Source organism: Canis lupus, chromosome 38 (genome assembly GCF_011100685.1).
Source record: "Canis lupus familiaris isolate Mischka breed German Shepherd chromosome 38, alternate assembly UU_Cfam_GSD_1.0, whole genome shotgun sequence".
Lineage (NCBI taxonomy): Eukaryota > Metazoa > Chordata > Mammalia > Carnivora > Canidae > Canis > Canis lupus.
This window is the reverse complement of record NC_049259.1, coordinates 1,549,409-1,570,850: the sequence shown is the minus strand read 5'-3', so window position 1 is coordinate 1,570,850 and position 21,442 is coordinate 1,549,409. Positions and strand designations below refer to the sequence as shown.

The 21,442-nt window shown below is 47.1% G+C and overlaps 1 protein-coding gene across 6 annotated transcripts in view; it reads left to right on the top strand.

The window, feature by feature from the left end:
* Positions 1–12,916, top strand: part of PIK3C2B (phosphatidylinositol-4-phosphate 3-kinase catalytic subunit type 2 beta) — a 65,782-nt gene extending 52,866 nt beyond the window's left edge. For 5 of the 6 annotated variants that reach the window (XM_038585983.1, XM_038585984.1, XM_038585985.1 and 2 more), the window contains 10 exons: positions 2,333–2,502; positions 2,982–3,138; positions 3,470–3,579; positions 4,487–4,688; positions 5,126–5,250; positions 6,203–6,320; positions 8,407–8,488; positions 8,899–9,005; positions 10,269–10,397; positions 10,857–11,045. In XM_038585983.1, the coding sequence (XP_038441911.1) occupies positions 2,333–2,502; positions 2,982–3,138; positions 3,470–3,579; positions 4,487–4,688; positions 5,126–5,250; positions 6,203–6,320; positions 8,407–8,488; positions 8,899–9,005; positions 10,269–10,397; positions 10,857–11,045 (1,389 nt within the window). Of the gene's footprint in view, positions 1–2,332; positions 2,503–2,981; positions 3,139–3,469; positions 3,580–4,486; positions 4,689–5,125; positions 5,251–6,202; positions 6,321–8,406; positions 8,489–8,898; positions 9,006–10,268; positions 10,398–10,856 lie in introns of all 6 variants that reach the window. The other variant, XM_038585986.1, reaches the window with a different exon arrangement.
* Positions 12,917–21,442: the final 8,526 nt, after the last annotated feature.

Sequence of the window (21,442 nt, the reverse complement as noted above, 5' to 3'; positions counted from 1 at the left end):
CTCATGTCACACCTTTGCTCTAAGTTCTTCAAAGGCTCCGTATGTCCTAAAAGATAGATCCAATCTATACATTGTTAGATACAATCTATGGCATTGCACACAGATCCTGTTGTAATCCAGGCCTGCTTACCCCTGCAGTCCCATCTATCGCACCTCCCCTCTTAGGATAATTTATGCCCCAACCTAGGAGTCTCCTATTTCCCCAGTAGGAGAAAATAGATGATTTAGATAAATCAAATTTAGATGATTCTGTTCCTTCTGCCTGGAAAGTCAAGTGTTCCCTTCCCCATTCCTCAAAACCCACCCTCTGTGCATTGCCAGTCACAAGGCCCTCTACCCTTGGAGAAGAATAGTGTGAATTCTTTCCTCCCACTCCTCTACCCCATATACTACTTCCCACTAACATGTATTCTTCAGGTATTAAGTGGCGACCATGCAGAGGTGCTGTGCTTGGTGCTGGACTTATAATGTCTTCTGGCCAATGTAATAAGAAGTCATAACAAATGTGATAGAAGAATGCACGGAGAAACTCACTCTGTGTCTTTTGTGTTTAATATCAGTCCTCCAAAGGCAGCCTGTCAGCTCTTCTAGGCTTTCTACTAGAATTGTGCTGGTAGTTTCTTCCGATGACTTCCAGTAGGAAAGAACTAGAGCTATTTGTCTCCTGGCCACTTCCTGAACAAAGAGAGTTGCCCACATCCTTCAAATGAAAATCCCTTAAATCAGGAGAGCTCTCTTGGTCTGGTGAGACTTCCTGCAGCCAAACATGCCACATAACTCAGGTGATGAGACCTGAGTCATTTACCCATGGCCACATAGCTATTCTGTGAGTCAAGACAGGATGCATTCCAGGTAGGGGCGCCTGGCTGGCTCATTGGTAGAGCATGCAACTCTTGATCCTCGCTCAGGGTTGTGAATTTAAGCCCCACAGTGGGTATAGAGATTACTTAAAAATAAAATCTTAAAAAGGAAAAGAAAAAGGATGCATTCCAGGGAGAAAGAATATCTGTGGCAGGAAGACAAGTTGATGGAGATGAAGGTCAAGACTGGGAGGTGATGGGTTGTACTCCTTACTGTGTGGTTTCTTTTCATTCATCTATTTCTCTGCCTTGGAAATAGTCTTTTTCTTCCAGAAGGTGCATTCTGTGATTTCTTTATAGACTTTCTGTTCTTAGATTCCTGTGGATTCGCCATCTGGTTTAAATAGACAAGTCGCTGGGGAGGGGGGCAGTTCTGTGTGGCTAGTTTTGAAACCGGCCTTGTGGAAAGCCAAGAAGCTGCTGGGAGATAAGACCCTTAGACCCAGGAGAAAGAAAGAATGAGGGCTGGGTGAATGGGGGTGGCGGTCGGGCTGTTGGGGCTCAATAAGAGAGGAGTCTGCAGGAGCTGGGAAGGCCTGGAACTCCAGGCCCTGAAGGATGGAGGGAAATTTGCACAGAGAGCAGGGAGGACGCACATTCTATATCTGGAAGCTTTCTCTAATTCTCAAGCCTGTACATTCCTTATTGGCTATGCCAGTTTTTGCACTCTGCTGAGGAGTCTTTTCTTGAATCCTTAGAAATTCCATAAACCTCACAAAGATGATTCAGAGGGTGAAATATATCCATTTGCTAATTTCATTATTTGTCCTTCTTGGAGAGACAGATAAGGGGACAAATTACCATATGGAAAAGGTGGATCTAACCCCTTAGCCATCACCCTGCAGTCCTACCCCATTATAAACTAAAAAATCTCTCACACAGTTTACCAACTAGAGATGTCTGATTTTTCAAGTGTAAAACGCCCCTAGGAGTGTTAAACTGTCTCAGCTCTTCTTTGGAGTGAAGTGACTTTAATTAGATTAGCACTTAGCTGCTACCAAGAACCCTGGGAATGAGAGGTGTATATGGGGCAGAGAGAAGTCTAGAAGAATTCTGAGCAGGGTCAGCTGCCTCGGTGCTGTGCGTGAGTTGAGATGGTCACAAGCATTTGGGAACACTGAAAGCACCAGTCTTCTTGTCTGTTAGGGTCTCTTCAGTCTGGGCTGGGCAAATCTGGGCTCCCAGATAGGTTCACTGTCTTTCCCACCGATTTCTCTGGGAGAAAGAAAGGTGCAGAGGAAGCTGAATTGCAGATAAAGTGGTGGAGATACACATGAAGCCTTCCATCTCCGTAGAGCCCATAAGACAGGAGAGAGGTTTCTGTGTGCGTGGGTGATGAAGGCTGAACTGGCAGGCATGAGGTGCTGTTGGGGCTCAGGAGGGAGAGAGCGGGGCTGGCCTGAATTCAGTCTGGCCGTGGCCCTTGGGGTCCCTTTCTGTCCTCTCCTCCCATCTGCCTGCCTTCCCCCCAGGCTGTGGAGAACTTCATCTATTCCTGTGCTGGCTGCTGCGTGGCCACATATGTCTTGGGCATCTGTGACCGGCACAATGATAATATCATGCTGAAGACCACCGGCCACATGTTCCACATAGATTTTGGCCGCTTCCTGGGCCATGCTCAGATGTTCGGCAACATCAAGCGGTAAGTGATCTCCTGAAGCCCAGCCATGTGTGGAGGGCAAGGAGGTCAAAAGAAATGGTTCCAAGCTGACCACAAGCCCATCATGGAAGGGGCGGCACTGGAGCCCCCGGGCTGAGCAGCTTTTGAAAAAAGCCTGAGAGAGAAGTGAAGAAGTCCTTGCAGGGCCTTGCAGGAGGTGGGGACCAGCTCTTCTCTCTCCCTGCTGAGGACTGAGCAAAGGGAAATGAGCCCAAACTGCAGCAAAAGGGAATACAGTTAGATACCCAGGAAAAATATTGGTAGCTCACGGACAAGGAACCAATGAAGGACATCTCTGGGGATTTTTTAAGACTAAGGTAGGAAAAGAAAAAGTTAGAGAGAGCCCCATCTATCCCGGTTCCCACAGGTAGTGAGGGGAACCATTCCCTGATGCACCCCACAAGGTAGGGGGGCTTCTTCCTCCATGTTGACATTCTACCTGTATGTTCCCTTTGGCCCAGGGACCGCGCCCCCTTTGTCTTCACATCGGATATGGCATATGTCATCAACGGGGGTGACAAGCCTTCCAGCCGCTTCCATGATTTTGTTGACCTTTGCTGCCAAGCCTACAACCTCATCCGCAAGCACACCCACCTCTTCCTCAACCTCCTGGGCCTGGTGAGGAGCTCCATCTCTTTCTGAACAACTCCTTCTTATCATCTGGTGCCATCTTTAAGACTTTCCTGTCTTGATTCAAAGGATTTCTGGAGATCTACTTCTCTGAGGTCTAGATAAGGCAGGGCCCAGACAGCCGGGAACAGTGGTGTCTGCGCAGTGTCCGACTTCCCACCCCAGCCCCTCAATTCCTGTGGCCTTCCAGCCACTGCCCACAGCATCCGTCCACCACCGTCTAGGAGGGCTAGGGAGCCTAGCTATAGAAAATCTTGCCTATGGGAGGAAGGAGCAAACATTTCTGGTTGCCCATTCTCCATTTTTGTTTTCCTTCTAGATGCTGTCCTGTGGGATCCCTGAGCTCTCAGACCTAGAGGACCTCAAATATGTATATGATGCTCTGAGACCTCAGGACACAGAAGCCAATGCTACTACCTACTTCACCAGGTAACACCCTGTGCACGGAACAGTTCTGCCCCCTGCCCCCCCTGCCATTCATCTCCAGGCTGCCTGATGGGGAGGAGGAAGGCTAGGAAAACAGGTGTAGCTCAGATGGCAGAGCCTAGAGTTGACAACATGTGTCTGCTGTCCTACCTCAGCCTCCGACTTAGGTAAATCGCTTGACTTCTCTGACTCCGTTGCCTGTCTGCGCTTTGGTGCTTACTCTTGTGTATAGAGCTACTGCAATCCCTTAACTCACATTCTTGCCAGGTCTTGGTCAAAGACTTTGCTTATGGGACGTCAATGGATTTTTCTTAGTTCTTAGCTCTCTGGATCAGAACCTTTGCCCTTATCAAAACATGGAATTCCATGATTCCATTTTCCCATACTTGACAGTGTTTCTAGGTACTCTGCATGGAAGCAAGGAAGTGTCTCTGTACTCATGTCTATAGTCCTGTCCCTGTAGGCGATGCCTCCGTTTTGTCAGGCACTTTTCGGAATTTGGCAAACTACATTTTCTCTGTATGTCTCACATAGAACCTCTCCTTTTGGTCTGAAATCTCTAGATTGAACAGTGCATGGTGAGGTTCCAGCGTACTGGAGGTCTACTGTATGTAGACGTTTTCATACTGACCCTGTGGTGGAATCCCTAATTCCTTCCTACCTTGGTTTAACCATCTTTGGCTCAGGAGGGCAGCGAGGGGAGATAAGACCCCAGGATTCACATAAATAAATTGCATATAGATGATTGTGTGCCAGTCAAATACTCTGTGAGGATAATTCACAAGGAAAATGATTCTGAGTTGAGTTAGTTCCAGGTGTCAGAGCATATTTGTTGAGATTGCTCTGTCCCAGCAGTGGGGACTTGGGTCCATGGTAACATCCTTTTCTTCCCATCCTCCTACACCAACAGGTTGATTGAGTCCAGCCTGGGCAGTGTAGCCACAAAGCTCAATTTTTTCATCCATAACCTGGCTCAGATGAAGTTTACAGGCTCAGACGATCGGCTGACCCTTTCCTTTGCCCCCCGAACACACACGCTCAAGAGCTCTGGCCGCATCACTGATGTTTTTCTCTGCCGCCATGAGAAGATTTTCCACCCCAACAAGGGCTACGTAAGTGTTTTCTCCAATATGGCCCCATCTTGTTCCCCACCAGCCCATCATGTTGGGGTTCTGTCTCTTCACAGCCACATAGTGGACAATGCAGTTGTGAGCATCCCATGCTGGATGCAGTGCAGTCACAGATCAAGCTTCTCCCCTGCCCCAGTGGGGTGCTAGAATCAGGGAGCTGAATTGGATGTGTGTTCCTTCTGGGTCAAGGGTCCTATGAAACATGTGCAGAAAATGTTTGTTTTCAGATTCCTGCAAATGTACTATCATCTTTTTCTTTGGAGACACTTTTGCCTTTTTCCTTTTGGAAAGTGGGCTTCCCCAACATACGCGCGTGCACACACACGCACACACCCCTTCCCTTTTCTATTTCCTTACCTACTCCCTTCATTGAGTGTACAGCGTTTGGCAGGTATTTTCTAAGACTTGGACCTTTGCAGGTATATGTGGTAAAGGTGATGAGAGAGAACTCTCATGAGGCCACTTACATCCAACGGACATTTGAGGAGTTCCAGGAATTACACAATAAGCTGCGGCTGCTCTTCCCTTCTTCCCTCCTACCCAGGTACCTGCCCCCTTTCCTCTCTGCACAGGGGGATCCTGGGGAAGGAGATGGGAGAGAGGGTGGGCAGGACTGCTGCTTGGTATTCTTGGCCTAGTAATGAGTGGGGTAACAGGTGTGCCCTCTGCTGGCCGGGTTTCCGGACTCTGTTCAGTCTTGAAAATGAGCTTGGGTCCACATGCCAGGAGAGAAAACTAGAGCTAAAAAGGCAGAGGACTGAGTGGATCTGAAGATGTTTCTAACTTTCTTAGCTTTTAAAGAGTAAAAGGTAAATAGATAAAACGTGGTGTATACATATGATGGAATATTAAGTCTTAAAAGGAAGGAGATTCTGGCACATGCTACAACATGGATGGACCTTGAGGACATGATGCTCAGGGAAATAGACCAGTCACAAAAAGACAAATACTGTGTAGTATTCCATTTATGTGAGTCCCTAGAGTAGTCAAAATGCCTTGAGACCAAAAGTAGAAGGGTGGTCACCAGGGCTCGGAGGGAAGGAGGGAGGAATAGGGAGCTGTTTAACGGGTCCAGAGGGTTAGTTGTGCAAGATGGTTGGTGATGGTTGCACAACAATGTGTATCTAAGGCCACTGGACTGTAATGGTTCAGATGGTAAATTTTATATTCTGTGTATGTCACCACAATTCTTAAAAAATGAGTTTTGAGTTTTCAAATGAATTTTTACCTTGTTGAGGAAAACCGTGAGCTCCTCCGGGGAGCCCTAGGACTCTGTCCAATAGCTTGGTTTTCTTGCCTGGGTTCCCTGGAACTGCCACGTGAGATGGGCCAGAGTGTGTCCACCGAGGGAGCCATGATAGGAATGGGGCCAGCTGCTGGGAAGTGTGGGGCAGGTCGCTGAACATGCAAATGAAATGTGACAAAAGCCTGTCGCTGCTTCCTCCTCTGCCCCTGCTGGCCCCTCCTGCGTTCCCACTGCCCACCTGCCTCGACAGCTTCCCCAGTCGCTTCGTGATCGGCCGCTCGCGGGGAGAGGCGGTGGCTGAGCGGCGGAGGGAGGAGTTAAACCGCTACATCTGGCACCTGACCCACGAAGCCCCCGAGGTGGCCGAGGTGGGTGGGCTCTCCTCTGCTCCCAGCAGTTGGGGGCGCTGGGGTGGGGGTGGGGGTGGGGGTGGGGGGAAGCAGGGAGGGGGCAAGCCTGCTGGCCATCAAGGATGGACTTGACTCTTGGGGTCTGTCTGACTGCAGGGGAAGGAGGAGGGGGCGTGAGAGAGGCAAGGAAGGGGGAGGAAGGGGAGACAGGCGGGAGGAGGGGGAGGAAGGGAGGGAGGGTTGTGCCCAAACAGGCAATGTGCAGCCTCAAGCACAGAGACACATTATGAGACATTGACGTATCAGAAGCTTCCAGAGTGTGGGAGTGATCAGAACCTTAGGAAGGAAGGGGTTCTTGAGGAAAAGGAGTTTTTTTGAGCTGGTTGTGTATTTACCTAGATTTTTTTTTTAAACAGATGCTATTACAATTTGGTGTTATAATGAGCATAAAAACAAATGGAGCCACCAGGAGCCCCATCCCCCTGACAAATCATCTAACCCCATTTCCATGTTTCCTTCTTATTTGTCTATATGCAAATGTGACTCTTAACCATTTATGATCATAGCTTCAAGATCACTCTGTAATGTATTTCTCACTTAGTATAACTTTAAATATCTGTACCAAGTTAATATTTTGACTTGCAATACCAAAATCTCCTTAACCATTTGCTTCTTAAGAAATATTTACATTATGTCCATTTTTCCCCCACTATTAATGCTAGAGTAGGTATTTTCATACATTTTAGTTTTTGTTTTCCCTAATATAGTTAAAAACTTTCTCAAAAGTAGAATTCATGGTCTCTGTCCAGGGCTGGCTTAACTATTTCTCTGCTTGAAAGGTATGTGTGTCCATGGGGAGGGTGTGGCAGAGAACAGACTGCTTTTGACCTGATGTGACCGAGTATTTTTGGTTTTCTTTCCTTTTTAAAAACTTATTATGAGAACTTTCAAACATACAGAAAAACGGAGAAATAATAATGTGTGCCTATATGTCCACCACCTAAACAGTTAATATTTTGCCATATTTATTTCATCTATTTTGTAAAAAGATTTTATTTATTTATTTGAGAGACAGAGAGAGAGCACATGAGATAGGGGGAGGGGCAGAGGGAAGGAGACAAGCAGCCTCTCCACTGAGCAGGGAGCCCGAGGTAGGGCTCCATCCCAGGACCTTGGGATCATGACCTGAGCTGAAGGCAGATGCTTAACTTACTGAGCCCCCCAGGTCCCCCTGCTTCATCTATTTCTGTATGAAGTAATTTTAAAGTCATTCACAGACATCATGACATTCTATTCCTAAATACTCAGTATGCATCTCTGAAAAATAAAGACATATTCTTATATAACTACAGTATCATTATATCATCCAATACACAGTCCATATTCAAAGTTTCTCTGTCATCCCCAAAATTCTTCTTACAGTTGGTTGGTTTGAGCCATGATCCAAACAAGAAGTACATATTACATTTGGTTGTTCCATTTTTATAGCAAGAAAGAGAGATGAGTAGGGGGAGGATCGGAAGGAGGAGCAGACTCCCTGCTGAGCAGGGAGCCTGACACAGGTCCTGGGATCATGACCCAAGCCAAAGGCAGACGCTTAACCAACTGAGCCACCCAGGCACCCCATAGGCCTCTTTTTTCTTTTTTAAAGATTTTATTTATTTATTCGTGAGAGACAGAGAGAGGTAAAGACACAGGCAGAGGGAGAAGAAGGCTCCACGCAGGGAGCCCGATATGGGATTCGATCCCGGGACTCCAGGATCAAGCCCTGGGCCAAAGGCAGGCACTAAACCTCTGAGCCACCCAGGGATCCCCACCATAGGCCTCTTTTAATCTGGAATAGTCCCTTTCCTTTTTTTTTTTATGGGGCTGTTGTCTTTTTTTTTTTTTTTTTAAGGTTTTGTTTATTTATTCATGAGAGAGACAGAGACCGAGAGACCGAGAGGCAGAGACACAGGCAGAGGGAGAAGCAGGCTCCTGACGTGGGACTCGATCCCGGGTCTCTAGAATCACGACCTGGGCTGAAGGGGGAATCGCTGAGCCCCTGGGGCTGCCCTGGGGCTGTTGTCTTATTGAAGAATGACTGTCTCTGATTCCATTTCAGTGTGATTTAGTGTATACCTTCTTCCATCCCCTGTCCCGAGATGAGAAGGCTGCAGGCACCAGCCCAGCTCCCAAGTCCTCAGGTATACTGTCTTCTCTGTCATGTCCCTGCCAACCTCTCTGAACCATTCCTAGGGGTAGTTCCTCTTGACCCCGCCCCTTCCTAGTTCTCTTCCCTTGATGTGTCTCTGTTCCTTTGCTTACTAGCTCAAGGTTCTGGCTTCCCACTCAGGCTGTGGGTCCTGTAACTCCTCACACAGGTTTCCCAGGGACCGGATATTCAGTTGGTGATCACACACACAAATTGAATAGACCATCTTAACCTGATTCTAAATCATGTTCACGAACCTTACTTGGTAGTTCCCCCATGGGGGTATCAGGAACCCAACATGAAGATACTGGGATGGGGAAAAGAAAACAGAAACATCTGCATGGCACCAAATGGGGACAGAACTGGGTTCATGACCTTTCTTGAGTTTCTTTGTCCCTCTAGATGGCTCCTGGGCCCGGCCCGTTGGGAAAGTGGGAGGGGAAGTGAAGCTATCCATCTCGTACAAAAACAATAAGCTCTTCATTATGGTGATGCATATTCGGGGCTTGGTAAGTACACACATGGTCTTCATTTGGTTCTTTATCTCTTGTACTTTTTCTTACTTTGGCAAGTAGCCTAATTACTTTGAGTTTTTTTTTTTTTTTTTAAGGATTTTATTTAGAGAGATTGAGAGCATGGGTGATGAAGGGCATGGGAAAGGGGCAGAGGGAAGTTTCCCTGATTTGGGGCTCCATCCCAGGACCCCAGGATCATGACCTGAGCCGAAGGCAGATGCTTAACCCATTGAGCCAACCAGCCGCTCCTACCCTGAGCCTTATTAAAATGAAGATAATGTTAGTATCTACTTGGTAGGGTTGGGAGGGTACATACAGAGCATATAACAGATAGTGGTAAGTGTTCTGGCAAGAAATAAAGCAAAGAAGGAATACTGGGGTGGAGCGAAGTAGTGGCAGTTTTATAAAGAGTGGTCAGGGAAGCCCTCATTGATGAGGAGGTATTTAAGAAAAGATGGAAGGAGGTGAGGATTGTTCCAAGCAGAGGGAGCAGTTAAACCCAAAAGCCCTGGGTCAGGAGCCTGCCTGGGGTGTGCTGGGAAGTGCAGGGGGCCTGTGGTGGCTGAAGGCTACAGAGCAAAGGGGAGAATAGTGGATGGACAATAGGGTTGGAGAGGGCACAGCACACAGAAGCCCAGGTCCCACAGTCAAGACTGTGCTTTTACCCTGAGTGAGATGGGAACTATTAGAGGCTTTTTGAGCAGAGGCAGGACAAGATCAAATTTATGATTTAAAAGGATCAGGTTGAAAAAAAAAAAAAAAAAAAAAAAAATAAAGGATCAGGTTGAAAAAAAAATAAAAAATAAAAAATAAAAGGATCAGGTTGGATGAAGCGCTAATTGGCTGGCCTTCCTCAAGCACCTTCATCTCTCTGACTCATCTTCCATCTCTTGGGGGTTGCTTGGATCAAGTGACAAAATAGACAAAGGCATTGGGTAAGGCAGGAAGATCTCTAGGGACATGATGGCTCCGTCAAAACAGACCAAGCTATGGCATGCCCCGAGCATTTGTATGAAAAGAATAGACTGTATAATAGGCAATCAGATTGATGTTTTAGGAGGACATCTAATACTGTCATGGGAGATATTTCTCTCAGAGTGGAGTGAACTGGGAAGCATGTTACTGTGCCTCACAAGAAGCCAGTTGTGGGGGGTCAGAGTCGGGATCAGGGTATGTTCGCAGAAGTGGGGATAAAGACGCAGACATAGGAATCTTCTTTTAAAAAAAATTTTTTTTCAATTGTCATTTCCTTTGTAGCAAGTGCTCCAGGATGGGAATGACCCGGACCCCTACGTGAAGATTTACCTCCTCCCTGATCCTCAGAAAACGACTAAGAAGAAAACCAAGGTGGCCCGGAAAACCTGCAACCCTACCTACAATGAGATGGTGTGTGGGGCATGTGCTAGGGTAGGGCTGGGGCTGGGGGACCGTGCCTATTGTATTGGAATGCGGCCACACCTATCCCTTCAGTTGTGCTGCTCTCCCTGTTGCAGCCTGCAGGATTGCATACCTGTGACACAGACCATGCTCTTTGGCCTAAAAAGCCTAAGATGTTTCCTATCTGGCCCCTTCCGTAAACAAGTTTGCTGTGACCCTGGGGGTCAGGATCCCACAGCTGGAACGTGGCCTCAGCCCTGTCCTGTTCCATCAGGAAGAGCAGACTGCTGGTCCTTTGGCAGCCCAGTCAAAAGCCCTCACCTGCCTGACCTCTCAGCAAAGAGCAAAGTTCTTTAAAGCTCTTCTTGGGTTCCGAGGGCCTTCTCTATCCCCCTGGACTCTGGTTGGGGGCTCAGCCAGACCAAACCCCCACAGACCTAAGCGTCTCCCTTTTCTGTGTGCTGGCAGCTGGTGTATGACGGGATCCCCAGGGGAGACCTGCAGCAGAGGGAGCTGCAGCTGAGTGTGCTGAGCGAGCAAGGATTCTGGGAGAATGTCCTCCTCGGGGAGGTGCACATCCGTCTTCGAGAGCTGGACCTGGCCCAGGAGAAGACTGGCTGGTTTGCGCTAGGATCTCGAAGTCATGAGACCTTGTGAGCCCAGCAAAGCAAACCCCCCTCCCCGCCCTGCCTGGGGACCACCTGCTGCTGGGAAAGCCAGGGGAAGTAGACTCTTCCCCTGCTTGATGTGCCCTTTCCTTGCAAAGGGGCGGGGCCCTTGGCAGGCCTCCCCTCTGCCCAGGTGGGTCAGGCCTCCGTGATAGGAGGTAGGGAGAGTAAGATGCTCTCTGCTATCCCCTCCTCTGCCAAACAAATTTGGGTTGGTTGTGATAAGCAGCCCCTTGGAGGCTGTGAGGTGGCAGCAAAGTTTTAAGTTTACCTTGTGTCAAGGGAGCAATGCCTGGTTTAGGGGTGAGTGGGGTGGGCTGTAGGAAGTAGCATTTTGGGGGAGGGTGGGCGGATATCTTTATTTTTATTTTTAAAAAATGAAATAGTAACGTTGTCCTGACTGGACAGGAAGCCTTGTGAGAAGGGACTTAACATATGCCTCGGAAGGCAAAAGAGGAAGACTGTTTGGATTTTTGTATGATTAAGGTTCTTATTGGACTTTTTGTTAGGTTTGTGTTTGTTTGCTTATTTGTTTTTGTTTTTTGTTTTTCTATCTCTAGGACCTAACTTGGGGAGGGGCCCGGTGGGTCCTCGGTGAGAGCCCTCCCTCTCTGAGGGCAGGTCGGGGAGGGGCAGGGAGGGCTGGTGTGCTGGACAGAGGCCCACATGGGGCCTTTCTGATTTTGCCTCCAAAGGAGAGCGATGTGATACCTACATCTGTAAGGAAGGGCCTTCCGAATGGGGCTCTGCAGAGGACCTGTAATTCAGGGACCTAGGCTCTTTCAGGGAAGATTTTTCCTCTCCTCTTCCCCTGCTTTGCTAGGACTCGCCCTGAAATACTGTCTTCTACCCCTCCATTCTCACGGGCCCTCTGGGGACCATATGGTCTCTGCGAATATGCTGGGGGTGCTCCTCCATAGGTCTGTCTCCCTTCCTTTTTCTCTGGTGGGATAAAGTGCTGCCTCAGCTCTCAGATTTGCGTCCACCCAAGGGCATCCTGGCCCTGGGAAGGGGCCTCAGCTGCAGATGCCAGGGTGTCTTGTCACCCGTCACCCAGTCCTTTTTCATGTGCTGCTTTCCCCAAACTCCATTTCTGTCACATTTTTAAAATAAGAATTTCCCTCATTCTATGGGGCCATAAACCTGTTTAGTCTGGAGCCAAAGGGATGCCCTAAGTGGAGTAAAGGGGCATGGGGTGCGGGATTCCAGTGATGTTCTTTGGTTGTGAGGAGGCTGGATGGGAGGGCGTGATTGGTCCCCTGGAGCTGAGCTGGGAGGGAGACTGGGTCTCTTAGCTCTTACACTCTATTCCCAACCAGACGGACTTCGGATTCACACCGTGCTTTACTCCAGAGGGTTGTATTCCTTAGAAAAAGAGGGAGAGACTTTGAATTTGATGGTAACTTTTTGAACCACAATCGGCGGAATATACCCCATGATTGGGGCACAAAGGTAATCGAGGATCCTCTCAACTATCCCTCCCCAGCTTCCCTCTCAGCTCCAAGGTCAGAAATTCCCCCATTTACTGACTCATTCCATAACTGGAGAAAGAAGTTTCATTCACTGAAGCCACAGGGGTAGTGAGGAAATTTAACTTTTCTTTTAGTTTAAAAATGTCAAGGGTAAAGTGACCACTGAGGGGAAGGGCTGGGGGGAAGTGGGGAACAGGGGTGGAACTTCTCCAGATGAATGGACCATAGTTGTGTTACTGGCTTTTTGCCTGTAGCTCATTTTATTTTGACCTTCTGTGCCCCTGATTTAAAGAGGTCTGTGTACTGTACCCACTTCCCAGACATCCTTATATCTGCTACTTTCTCTGGAATTGTATTTTCCAATAAATGACATTTGAGAAAAACGAAACTATTCATTTTCAAGATCTGTCAATATTTAGATTAAAACACCTGCTTTAGGGACACTTGGGTGGCGCCTGCCTTCGGCCCAGGGCGTGATCCTGGAGACCCGGGATCGAGTCCCACGTCAGGCTCCCTGCCTGGAGCCTGCTTCTCTCTCTCTGCCTGTGTCTCTGCCTTTTTCTCTGTATCTCTCATAAATAAATAAAATCTAAAAAAAAAAAAAAAAAAAAAACACCTGCTTTACATGATGAAAATAATAATAGCAGATGGACTTACAGATGGTGACTTGGAGATGCCCTTGTACACTGGGCATTTAACATTTGTCAGCCAAATCTAGCCAACTCGATCAGGTGAGTAGCAGTATCCCCATTTCACAGATGAAGAAACAGAAGCTCAGAGAGATTAAGTAATTTGCCTAAGGACACAGCCAGTCAGCCTGGGGTCTGGAATTTGAATCTAGGATTGACTCCAAACCTTGGGCAACCTCATGGGTAATGTTTAACACAGTCCCTTGAGTTGGTATATTATTTGTTAGTTTTCAGAGTGTTTTATATATAATGTAATTTTTCATTACAACTATTGTGGAAAGTCAATACAGTTCACTCTGTCAACAAACGTTTACCATGGTTACCAGTGCTACCCAGTGGCATGCCTCGATTCACAAAGGATAGAGGTCCTAGAGTTGTGCATTGGGCCGCGGACCACATACCAGACTGAGCCTTACAAAGATAAATGAAGACAATGCATTTAAGGAGTCTACTGCCTAGGGTTGCTCAGTTGGTGAAGCGTCTGATTCTTGGTTTCAGCTCGGGTTATGATCTCAAGATGTCTACTGCCTAGTGACATTTAACCAAGCACATTTTATAACAGAAGAGACTGAACCTCTGAGATGGCTTACAACTATGAAGTCATTAGAGTAGAGCCGTAGTCCAGATGGAAGAAGGAGGCAATATGACCCTCATTCAAGCATTTCACCCAGAAGTTTTCAAAACCCTCCAGTGGGGTGTCCTATTTCACACTGGGAAATTCTGTGGGGCTTCCAAGGGACTTTTAGTAGTAAACAGTAGGAAGTTTTAGCTATCTGCTGTGTTTCTAAGTGGTTTTGAGATGTCACTGCAGTTCTGGACAAATCCCAGTGGACCTTTTAAAAGTTAGAACTTAAATCTGGCAAGAGTCTTAGTTAAGGAAATTTCTTGGCCAAATGGGGCAGAAATCTGAACCAGCCTGGGGAGTGGGGGGTGGGGATAGGATCTGGGAGCAGAGGAAGAAAGTTTGTGCTCAGGGAAAAGAGAAACAAGCCCAAGAGGCTGGGTTTTCTGAATACAGAGAGAGGTGCCAAAAATGAAGTAACCTGACTGGCTGGTTTTTGGGGGCAAAGATTAGATTGGACTTGAAAGGTAAAAAATGAGGCAGCATTCTTAAGTTGGGTAATTTTGGTGGCTGGAACATGTCTGTTCAACAAACCACAGTGTAAGGGCCTTTTTGGGGTCAGGCAAGGCAACCCAGCAGTGTGGTCACTAAAATGACAAAGATGTAGATCCTATCCGCCTGGAAGTCACTGTCCAGCTAGGGAGGCAGATTCAGGGTCTCAGGACGGAGGTAGGAAGGGGGAAGGGCCGGGCAGGCAGAAGGGGGGCTTCCCAAGGAGATATTTGAACAGTTTTAAAGTCAATCAGAACTCCAGATTTTATTATTTTTTTATTTTTTAATTTTTATTTATTTATGATAGTCACAGAGAGAGAGAGAGAGGCAGAGACATAGGCAGAGGGAGAAGCAGGCTCCATGCACCGGGAGCCCGACGTGGGATTCGATCCCTGGTCTCCAGGATCGCGCCCTGGGCCAAAGGCAGGCGCTAAACCGCTGCGCCACCCAGGGATCCCCCAGATTTTATTTTTAGTGCGATGGTGCTACCATTGGAAGGTTTTGAGAAAGGGACTATAGTGGTCCAGTTTATGTTTTACTTTTTTTTTTAAGATTTTATTTATTTATTCATGAGAGAGACAGAGAGAGGCAGAGACACAGGCAGAGGGAGAAGCAGGCTCCATGCAAGGAGCCCGATGCAGGACTCGATCCCTGGTCTCCAGGATCACACCCTGGGCTGCAGGCGGCGCCAAACCGCTGCACCACCAGGGCTGCCCCCCCCAGTTTATGTTTCAAAAGGTCATGCTGGCTGCTGCTTGAACCAAGAATGGAAGCAGCAGAGAAGGCTCTTGCAGTGGTCTAGGAGGGAAATGATGGGGTGGGGAGGATGGGGAGGAGTAAATTCTGGAATTAGTGAATTTCAAGGTAGAGCTGATGGATTTGCTGATGGATGAAATGTGGAGTTGAGGGAAAGGGGAAGTGAGGGTGACCCTACATGTAGGGCCTTGGCAACTGGATGAGGAAGACTGGGGGCAGGCATTTAGGAGCATGGGCAAGATGGGCTTGGTGGAGCTGAGTTAAGAGTTTTGTTTCTGGCCCCTGGCTGGCTCAGTTGGTAAAGACTGCATGCTTGACCTCGGGGTCGTGAGTTCAAGCCCCACGTTGGCCATGGAGCCTACTTAATAAGTAAATTTTTTTTAAAAAAGGAATTTTGTTTTGATCCTGGTAAGTTTGAGATGTGTGGATATCCATGTGGAGAAGCCGGAGAATGGAATCTGAAGCTCATGGGAGTGAGCCTTCAGCCTGGAGTTTAGATATGGACATTATCAGTATTAGATTGAGATCACCTAGATTAGGCTAGAAAAAAAAGATGTAGGTGGATCACGCTCTGATACAGGCCAAGATTCAGTGGAGGAAAAGCCCCTGGAATTGTAGGGAAAACAATGCAGAGCTGTCATGGGAGCCTAAAGAAAAGTACTGTCCGTATCCCAGGGCTGCTGGAGCAAAGCACCATAGACTGGGGCTTACACAAGATTAATTTGCTCATAGGTCCAGAGGCTAGAAGGGCCAGGATCAAAGATTTGGCAGAGTTGGTGCCTTCCGAGGGTGGAGAGGGACAATCTGTTCCATGCCTCCTCTACCAGAAGGTGGTTTGCTGGAAATGGTCACGTTTCTTGACTTGTAGGTACATCACCTCAATCTGCTTTCGTGTTCACATGGCGCTCTCCCTGCACGTGAAGGTGTATCCTGCATGTGTGTGTGTGTGTCCAAATTTACCCTTTGTATAGGGACACAATCGTACCAAATTAGACCCACCCTAATGACCTCATCCTGACTTGTGAAGACTATTTCCAAATAAGGTCATGTTCACAAGTACTGGGGGATTAGGACTTCACCATCTTTTAGGGGGACACAACACAGTTCAACCCACAACAGTAGGAATATTGGACTTGGTAAAATGTTCTTGGCGATCTTGATAAAGGTTGTTTGTTGTTGTTGTTTTCTTAAGTAGGCTCCGTGCCCGCGGTGGGGGTTGAACTGGTGACCCTGAGATCAAGTCTGATGCTCCACCCACTGGGCCAGCCAGGTGCCCTGATAAGGGCTGTTTGATGGAGCGGTGTGGACAAAGGCCATACCAGAGGAGGTTGAAGAAAGAATAGGTCATAAGAAAATAGAGACTAGTAACCATAGATGACTCTTGAGAAACTTTGCTGTGGTGGTACAGAAACTTGGAGGGGCACGAATCTGGGAGAATTTTTTAACTTTAAATTTTTAAAAAAGATTTATTTATTTGAGAGAGACGGTGCATGCACATGTGTGCACACAAGGAAGGGCAAAGGGAGGGGGATAATCTCAGGCAGATTCTACTCTGAGTTTGGAACCCAACAATGGGGCTTGATCTCAAGACCCTGAGATCATGACCTGAGCCGAAACCAAGAGTTGGACACTTTACTGACTGTGCCAACCAAGTGCTCCAAGTTTGTTTGTTTTTTTAATTTTTAAGATAGGTGATACTAACTCTGCATGTGAGTACTCCAGAAGCTTGAGGGAGAAGATTATATGTTACAGGAAAAGGGCTAAGGGAGGCCAGAATTCCTTTGGTAGACATGAAGGGATAGGATCCAGGAGGCTCCTTTTCTTGTCATGGGAGTGAAGGCAGAGTAGTGGCTCCAAATGCAGGTAGGTTGGTGGATTTAATGGTGGAAAGACAAAGTTGTTTATGTACAATTGTATCTGGTTTCTCAATGAGGTATGAGGTGTGATCCTCAGCTGAGAATGCGTGTTTATCGGAATGCTGGAAATTGGAAGAACAAGCATTGTGAAACCGTCTCAGAGTGTGCGAGAAACAAAACTACCCTGGAACTATCAACTCTTGTTGCCGTGCCTGGCACTGATGAAATTTGCGATCACAAATATGAAGCAAGTCAGTTGGCATGGCTGAGCACTTTTCTTCAGCAATGATTAGCTTCAAGTGTGTAGACTCAGAATAAGTCAGTAGTTGGGTTTAACTAGGGTTGGAATTTTGCCAGAGAAGGGTAAGAGAATGAGGGGTCTTTGCAAGGGGCTCACGGAATTCATGATGGGTAAGGAGGGAAGGGAAGGAGGGTCTCTGGGGGTTGATAAGCTGCTGAATACGAGGGCAGTGTGTTGGAAAGATGGGAGGTGGCAACTAGCCAAAGTGTGGGATACTTAGAAATAAGATTTTGGAGGTGGTACTGACTCAGAAAAATGAAGTCAGAAGCTACATACCCTTTACACCAGGCCCACAAAATATTTTAAAATAAACATAATTAACTGAGGTTTAAATGTTATCTTTTGCCAAAGTGCCAGTCAGTTTGCCAGTCCCAGGACTTCTTGTCTTCACCAGCACACATGCAGCTATGGCAACACCTTGTTATCTCCGTGTCCAGAGCTCCCCCCTGTCTGCCTGCTAGTTGAGAGCAGGCTTGAGGAGGCTGGTTTACACTTTATTTTCCTGTTGGGACTGACAGGACAAAGTCACATATTCCTATAGTTTTTGATACTTAATGATTGTGGGTTTTTTGTTTTCCCTTTATAATAACTTCCAAGGTAAGGAAAATAAAGTTATGTATTAATTACTAGATGGGGAAGAAGAGGCTCATTCAAGAAAGCTTTAGGACATGTTTTTTGGGGGCATGCAGTGTTAGAGACAAAGTTGAGAATGGAGAGCAAAAGGCTGGGGCAACTGGGTGGCTCAGTGGTTGAGCATCTGCCTTCGGCTCAGGTCATGATACTGGGGTCCTGGCATCGAGTCTCACATCAGGCTCCCCACAAGGAGCCTGCTTCTCCTCTGCCTGTGTCTCTGCCTCTCTGTGTCTCTTATGAATAAATAAGTAAAATCTTAAAAAAAAAAAAAAGAAGAAGAAAGAAAGAAAAAGCTTAGCCATAAGGAAGATGTTGTTAAGTTATTAATACTTTTCCATTCATTCAGTGAACATTATTGGTCACCTATTATGTGCCAGTCAACATGCTAGGTAAGGGGTTCCTAAACTTTTTGGTCTCGGGTTCACTTTTGTACTGTTAAAAGTTATTGAAGACTCCATGGAACTTTTATTTGTATTCTATCTGCCAAGAGTTACTGTCTAAGAACTCAAAACTGAGGAATTTTTAAATATTTGTTAAAAAATAATAAACCAGAGGAGATTGGGTGGCTCATTTGATTAAGCGTCTGCCTTTGGCTCAGGTGATGTTCCCAGGGTATGGGGATTGAGCCCCATGTTTGGCTTCCTACTCAATGGGAAGCCTGCTTCTCCCTCTCCCTCTGCCCCTACCCCACTTGTTCTCTCTCTCTCTCAAATAAATAAATTAATAAATAAATAATCTTTTAAAAATTCATAAACCCACTACATGTTAACACAGCACTTTTAGGGGTGTCTGGCTGGTTCAGTGGTTGAGCCTTCGGCTCAGGTCACGATCCCCGGGTCCTGGGATCAAGTGCTACATCGGGCTCCCTGCAGGGAGCCCACTTCTCCCTCTGCCTGTGCCTCTGCCTCTGCCTCTGCCTCTCTCTGTGTCTCTCATGAATGAATGAATGAAATATTAAAAAAAAAATTTAATGAAAAATTATTTTTCAAAACAAAAAACTGGAGAAGAGTGACCTTGCTTTACATTTCCCCAAGTGTCTTTAATATCTGGCTTTTAATAGAAGACAACTCAAGTCTCCTATCTGTTTTTGCATTCCACCTGTTGCCAGGTCACTTATCATGTATCCTGTAGAAGATGCATGTCCACTGTACACTCATGAGAAAATGAGAGTAAAAAAGGAGAATAACAGGGATGCCTGGGTGGCTCAGACGTTGAGCCTCTGCCTTCGGCTCAGGGCATGATTCTGGGGTCCTGGGATCAAGTCCCACATTGGGCTCCCTGCAGGGAGCCTGCTTCTCCCTCTGCCTGTGTCTCTGCCTCTCTCTTTCTGTGTCTCTTGTGAATAAATAAATAAAATCTTAAAAAAAAAAAACTTTTAAGAAAAGGAAAATAACAGCTTTGTATTATTAGAAACATTTTTTGGCCTTGAGGGCTTCCTGAAAGGGTCTTAAAATGGGAGCCCCAGATCATATTTTGGGACCCATTGGTCTAGGTATTGGGATACAGCCCTCAAGGAACTGAAGCCAGCAGGAAAGAACGTTTACAGGTATACATAGTGTAGCATGCTGAGTGCTCAAACAGTATCTAATGATAGACTTCTGGCTGGGAAGGTCAGCAAAGACTTCAAGAAGGAGGTGACATTTGAGTTGGACCTTGAAGCATGACTTATCTAACAGGGAGCAAGAGGGCTTTCTTGGCTGAGAGAGAGCGCGAGTAAAAGCAGGAAACCAGTCCAATGTTCCAGAGTACTAACATACATGAAGGGAAGTTACCCAAGAGAAGGCTGGTAAAGTGTAGTGGGTGGACAGGCTATACAGAGCCTTTAGTGTGTAGACAACAGGAAACAAATGTTAGCCAATAAATAACAGATTCTAGCTGATGTTTATACTCCTACTCCATCTGGGTGTTAGAATTAGTTCTCTCACCAACCTGTTGAAAGAAGAATTGTTAGCTTCACTCGACAACCAAGAAACTGAGGCGTCAAGGATTTACTTTGCATGCCTGGATCTCTTTTCTATTATTAAGCTGACTTTCATTACTAATACATTTTTCTAAAGTTCTTAGAATCAAAAATGAGGTATTTCCAGAGATATGGATACGATCCTAAAGGGGGTAAAACCAGAGACTGAGGACCTCTCAGTTTCCTAGAAGGAAGTTGGCTGTTCTTTGAATAGCCCCATCGAGGTGGGAAGAGCAGTCTGCTTCCTCCTAGCTCCCAAAATGGTCTTCCTGCCCTCCCTACCTGCTCAATCCTGCACACTCTCCCTGGAATAGACATTCGACTTCAGAGGAGTCGACGAGAAACTTTTGGCAGAAATAAAGAAACGGACGGAGACCGACTCACGACAGAGAATCAAATATAGCAATTAAAATTACCAGACAAAATTCTTTCCAAGGATAATGGTCTGTGCGCCCCTCTTCACCTGTTGCATCCCACCTGTTGCTCTGGGGGCTCAGGATGTCAATAGGACTGCTGGGGAGCCTATGGGGTGACAACTCTGAGGCCCTCGTTTCTTAACTCCTCTGAGACTCGGATTTGTCCCACTGAAAGGGGACAGAACCTGAAAAACAAGAGCTCACATTTTCATGGGGGATGTATGTGGGTCAGATCCTGAAAGCTGGGTCCTAGACAAAGCTAAATAGTGATTCAGAAACTGAAAACACTGGGGGTGGGGGTGGGGGATGCATATGAATGACCCGTTTTTCACTTGAGGGTTTGCACTCTTATCATTCACTCCAAATTACTTTTTGTTGAGTTTTTATTTATTTATTTGGAAGACAGAGAGAGAGAAGGAGCAGGGGAAGGCGAAGGGGCAAAGGCAGAGGGAGAAGCAGGCTCCCTGCCCAGCAGGGACGTGACCTGAGCCTCCACCGCAGGACCCTGGGGTCACGACCCGCGCCCGAGGGACGTGCTCCACTGGGTCACCCACGCACCCCTCACTCCAAATTATTAGTTGTCCTAACACCAGACACCGGTTTACGCAGTACTGCCAAGTCCTATTATGCTGAGGTCTCCTGCAGATGATCTGCTTGGCACTCAACGATACGGGAACCCCGAAATATTCAAGTGTAAGGTACGTGTGCACCCTCGGGTGTGTACTGGGACCTTAAAAGGGCTTCCAGGAATTCTTTTTTTTTATTTTTATTTTTATATTTTATTTTATTATTTTATTTTATTTTATTTTATTTTATTTTTTATTTTATTTTATTTTATTTTATTATTTTATTATTTTATTATTTTATTATTATTATTATTTTTTGCTTCCAGGAATTCTTGCGTTACCTGGAAACGTTCCCCTTTCGCCCAGATCGCTGGGCGGGGCGGGGAGCGGGGAGCGGGGGGCGGGGAACGGCCGCGCGGGGCGGTCTCCTAGGAGACCACCGAGGACCGAGTGCGCACGCGCAGAGCTCCGGCCCGGCTGATGCAACCTCCGGCGCGCGGGCGGGGGGGCGGGGGGGCGGGGGGGGCGGGGCCGGCCGAGAGTAAGGAAGCCGACAGGGGACCGCGCGAGGCCACCCTGCGGCAGCTCGGAGGAGTCCGGAAAGGCCCGCCCGGGGGGCCCTG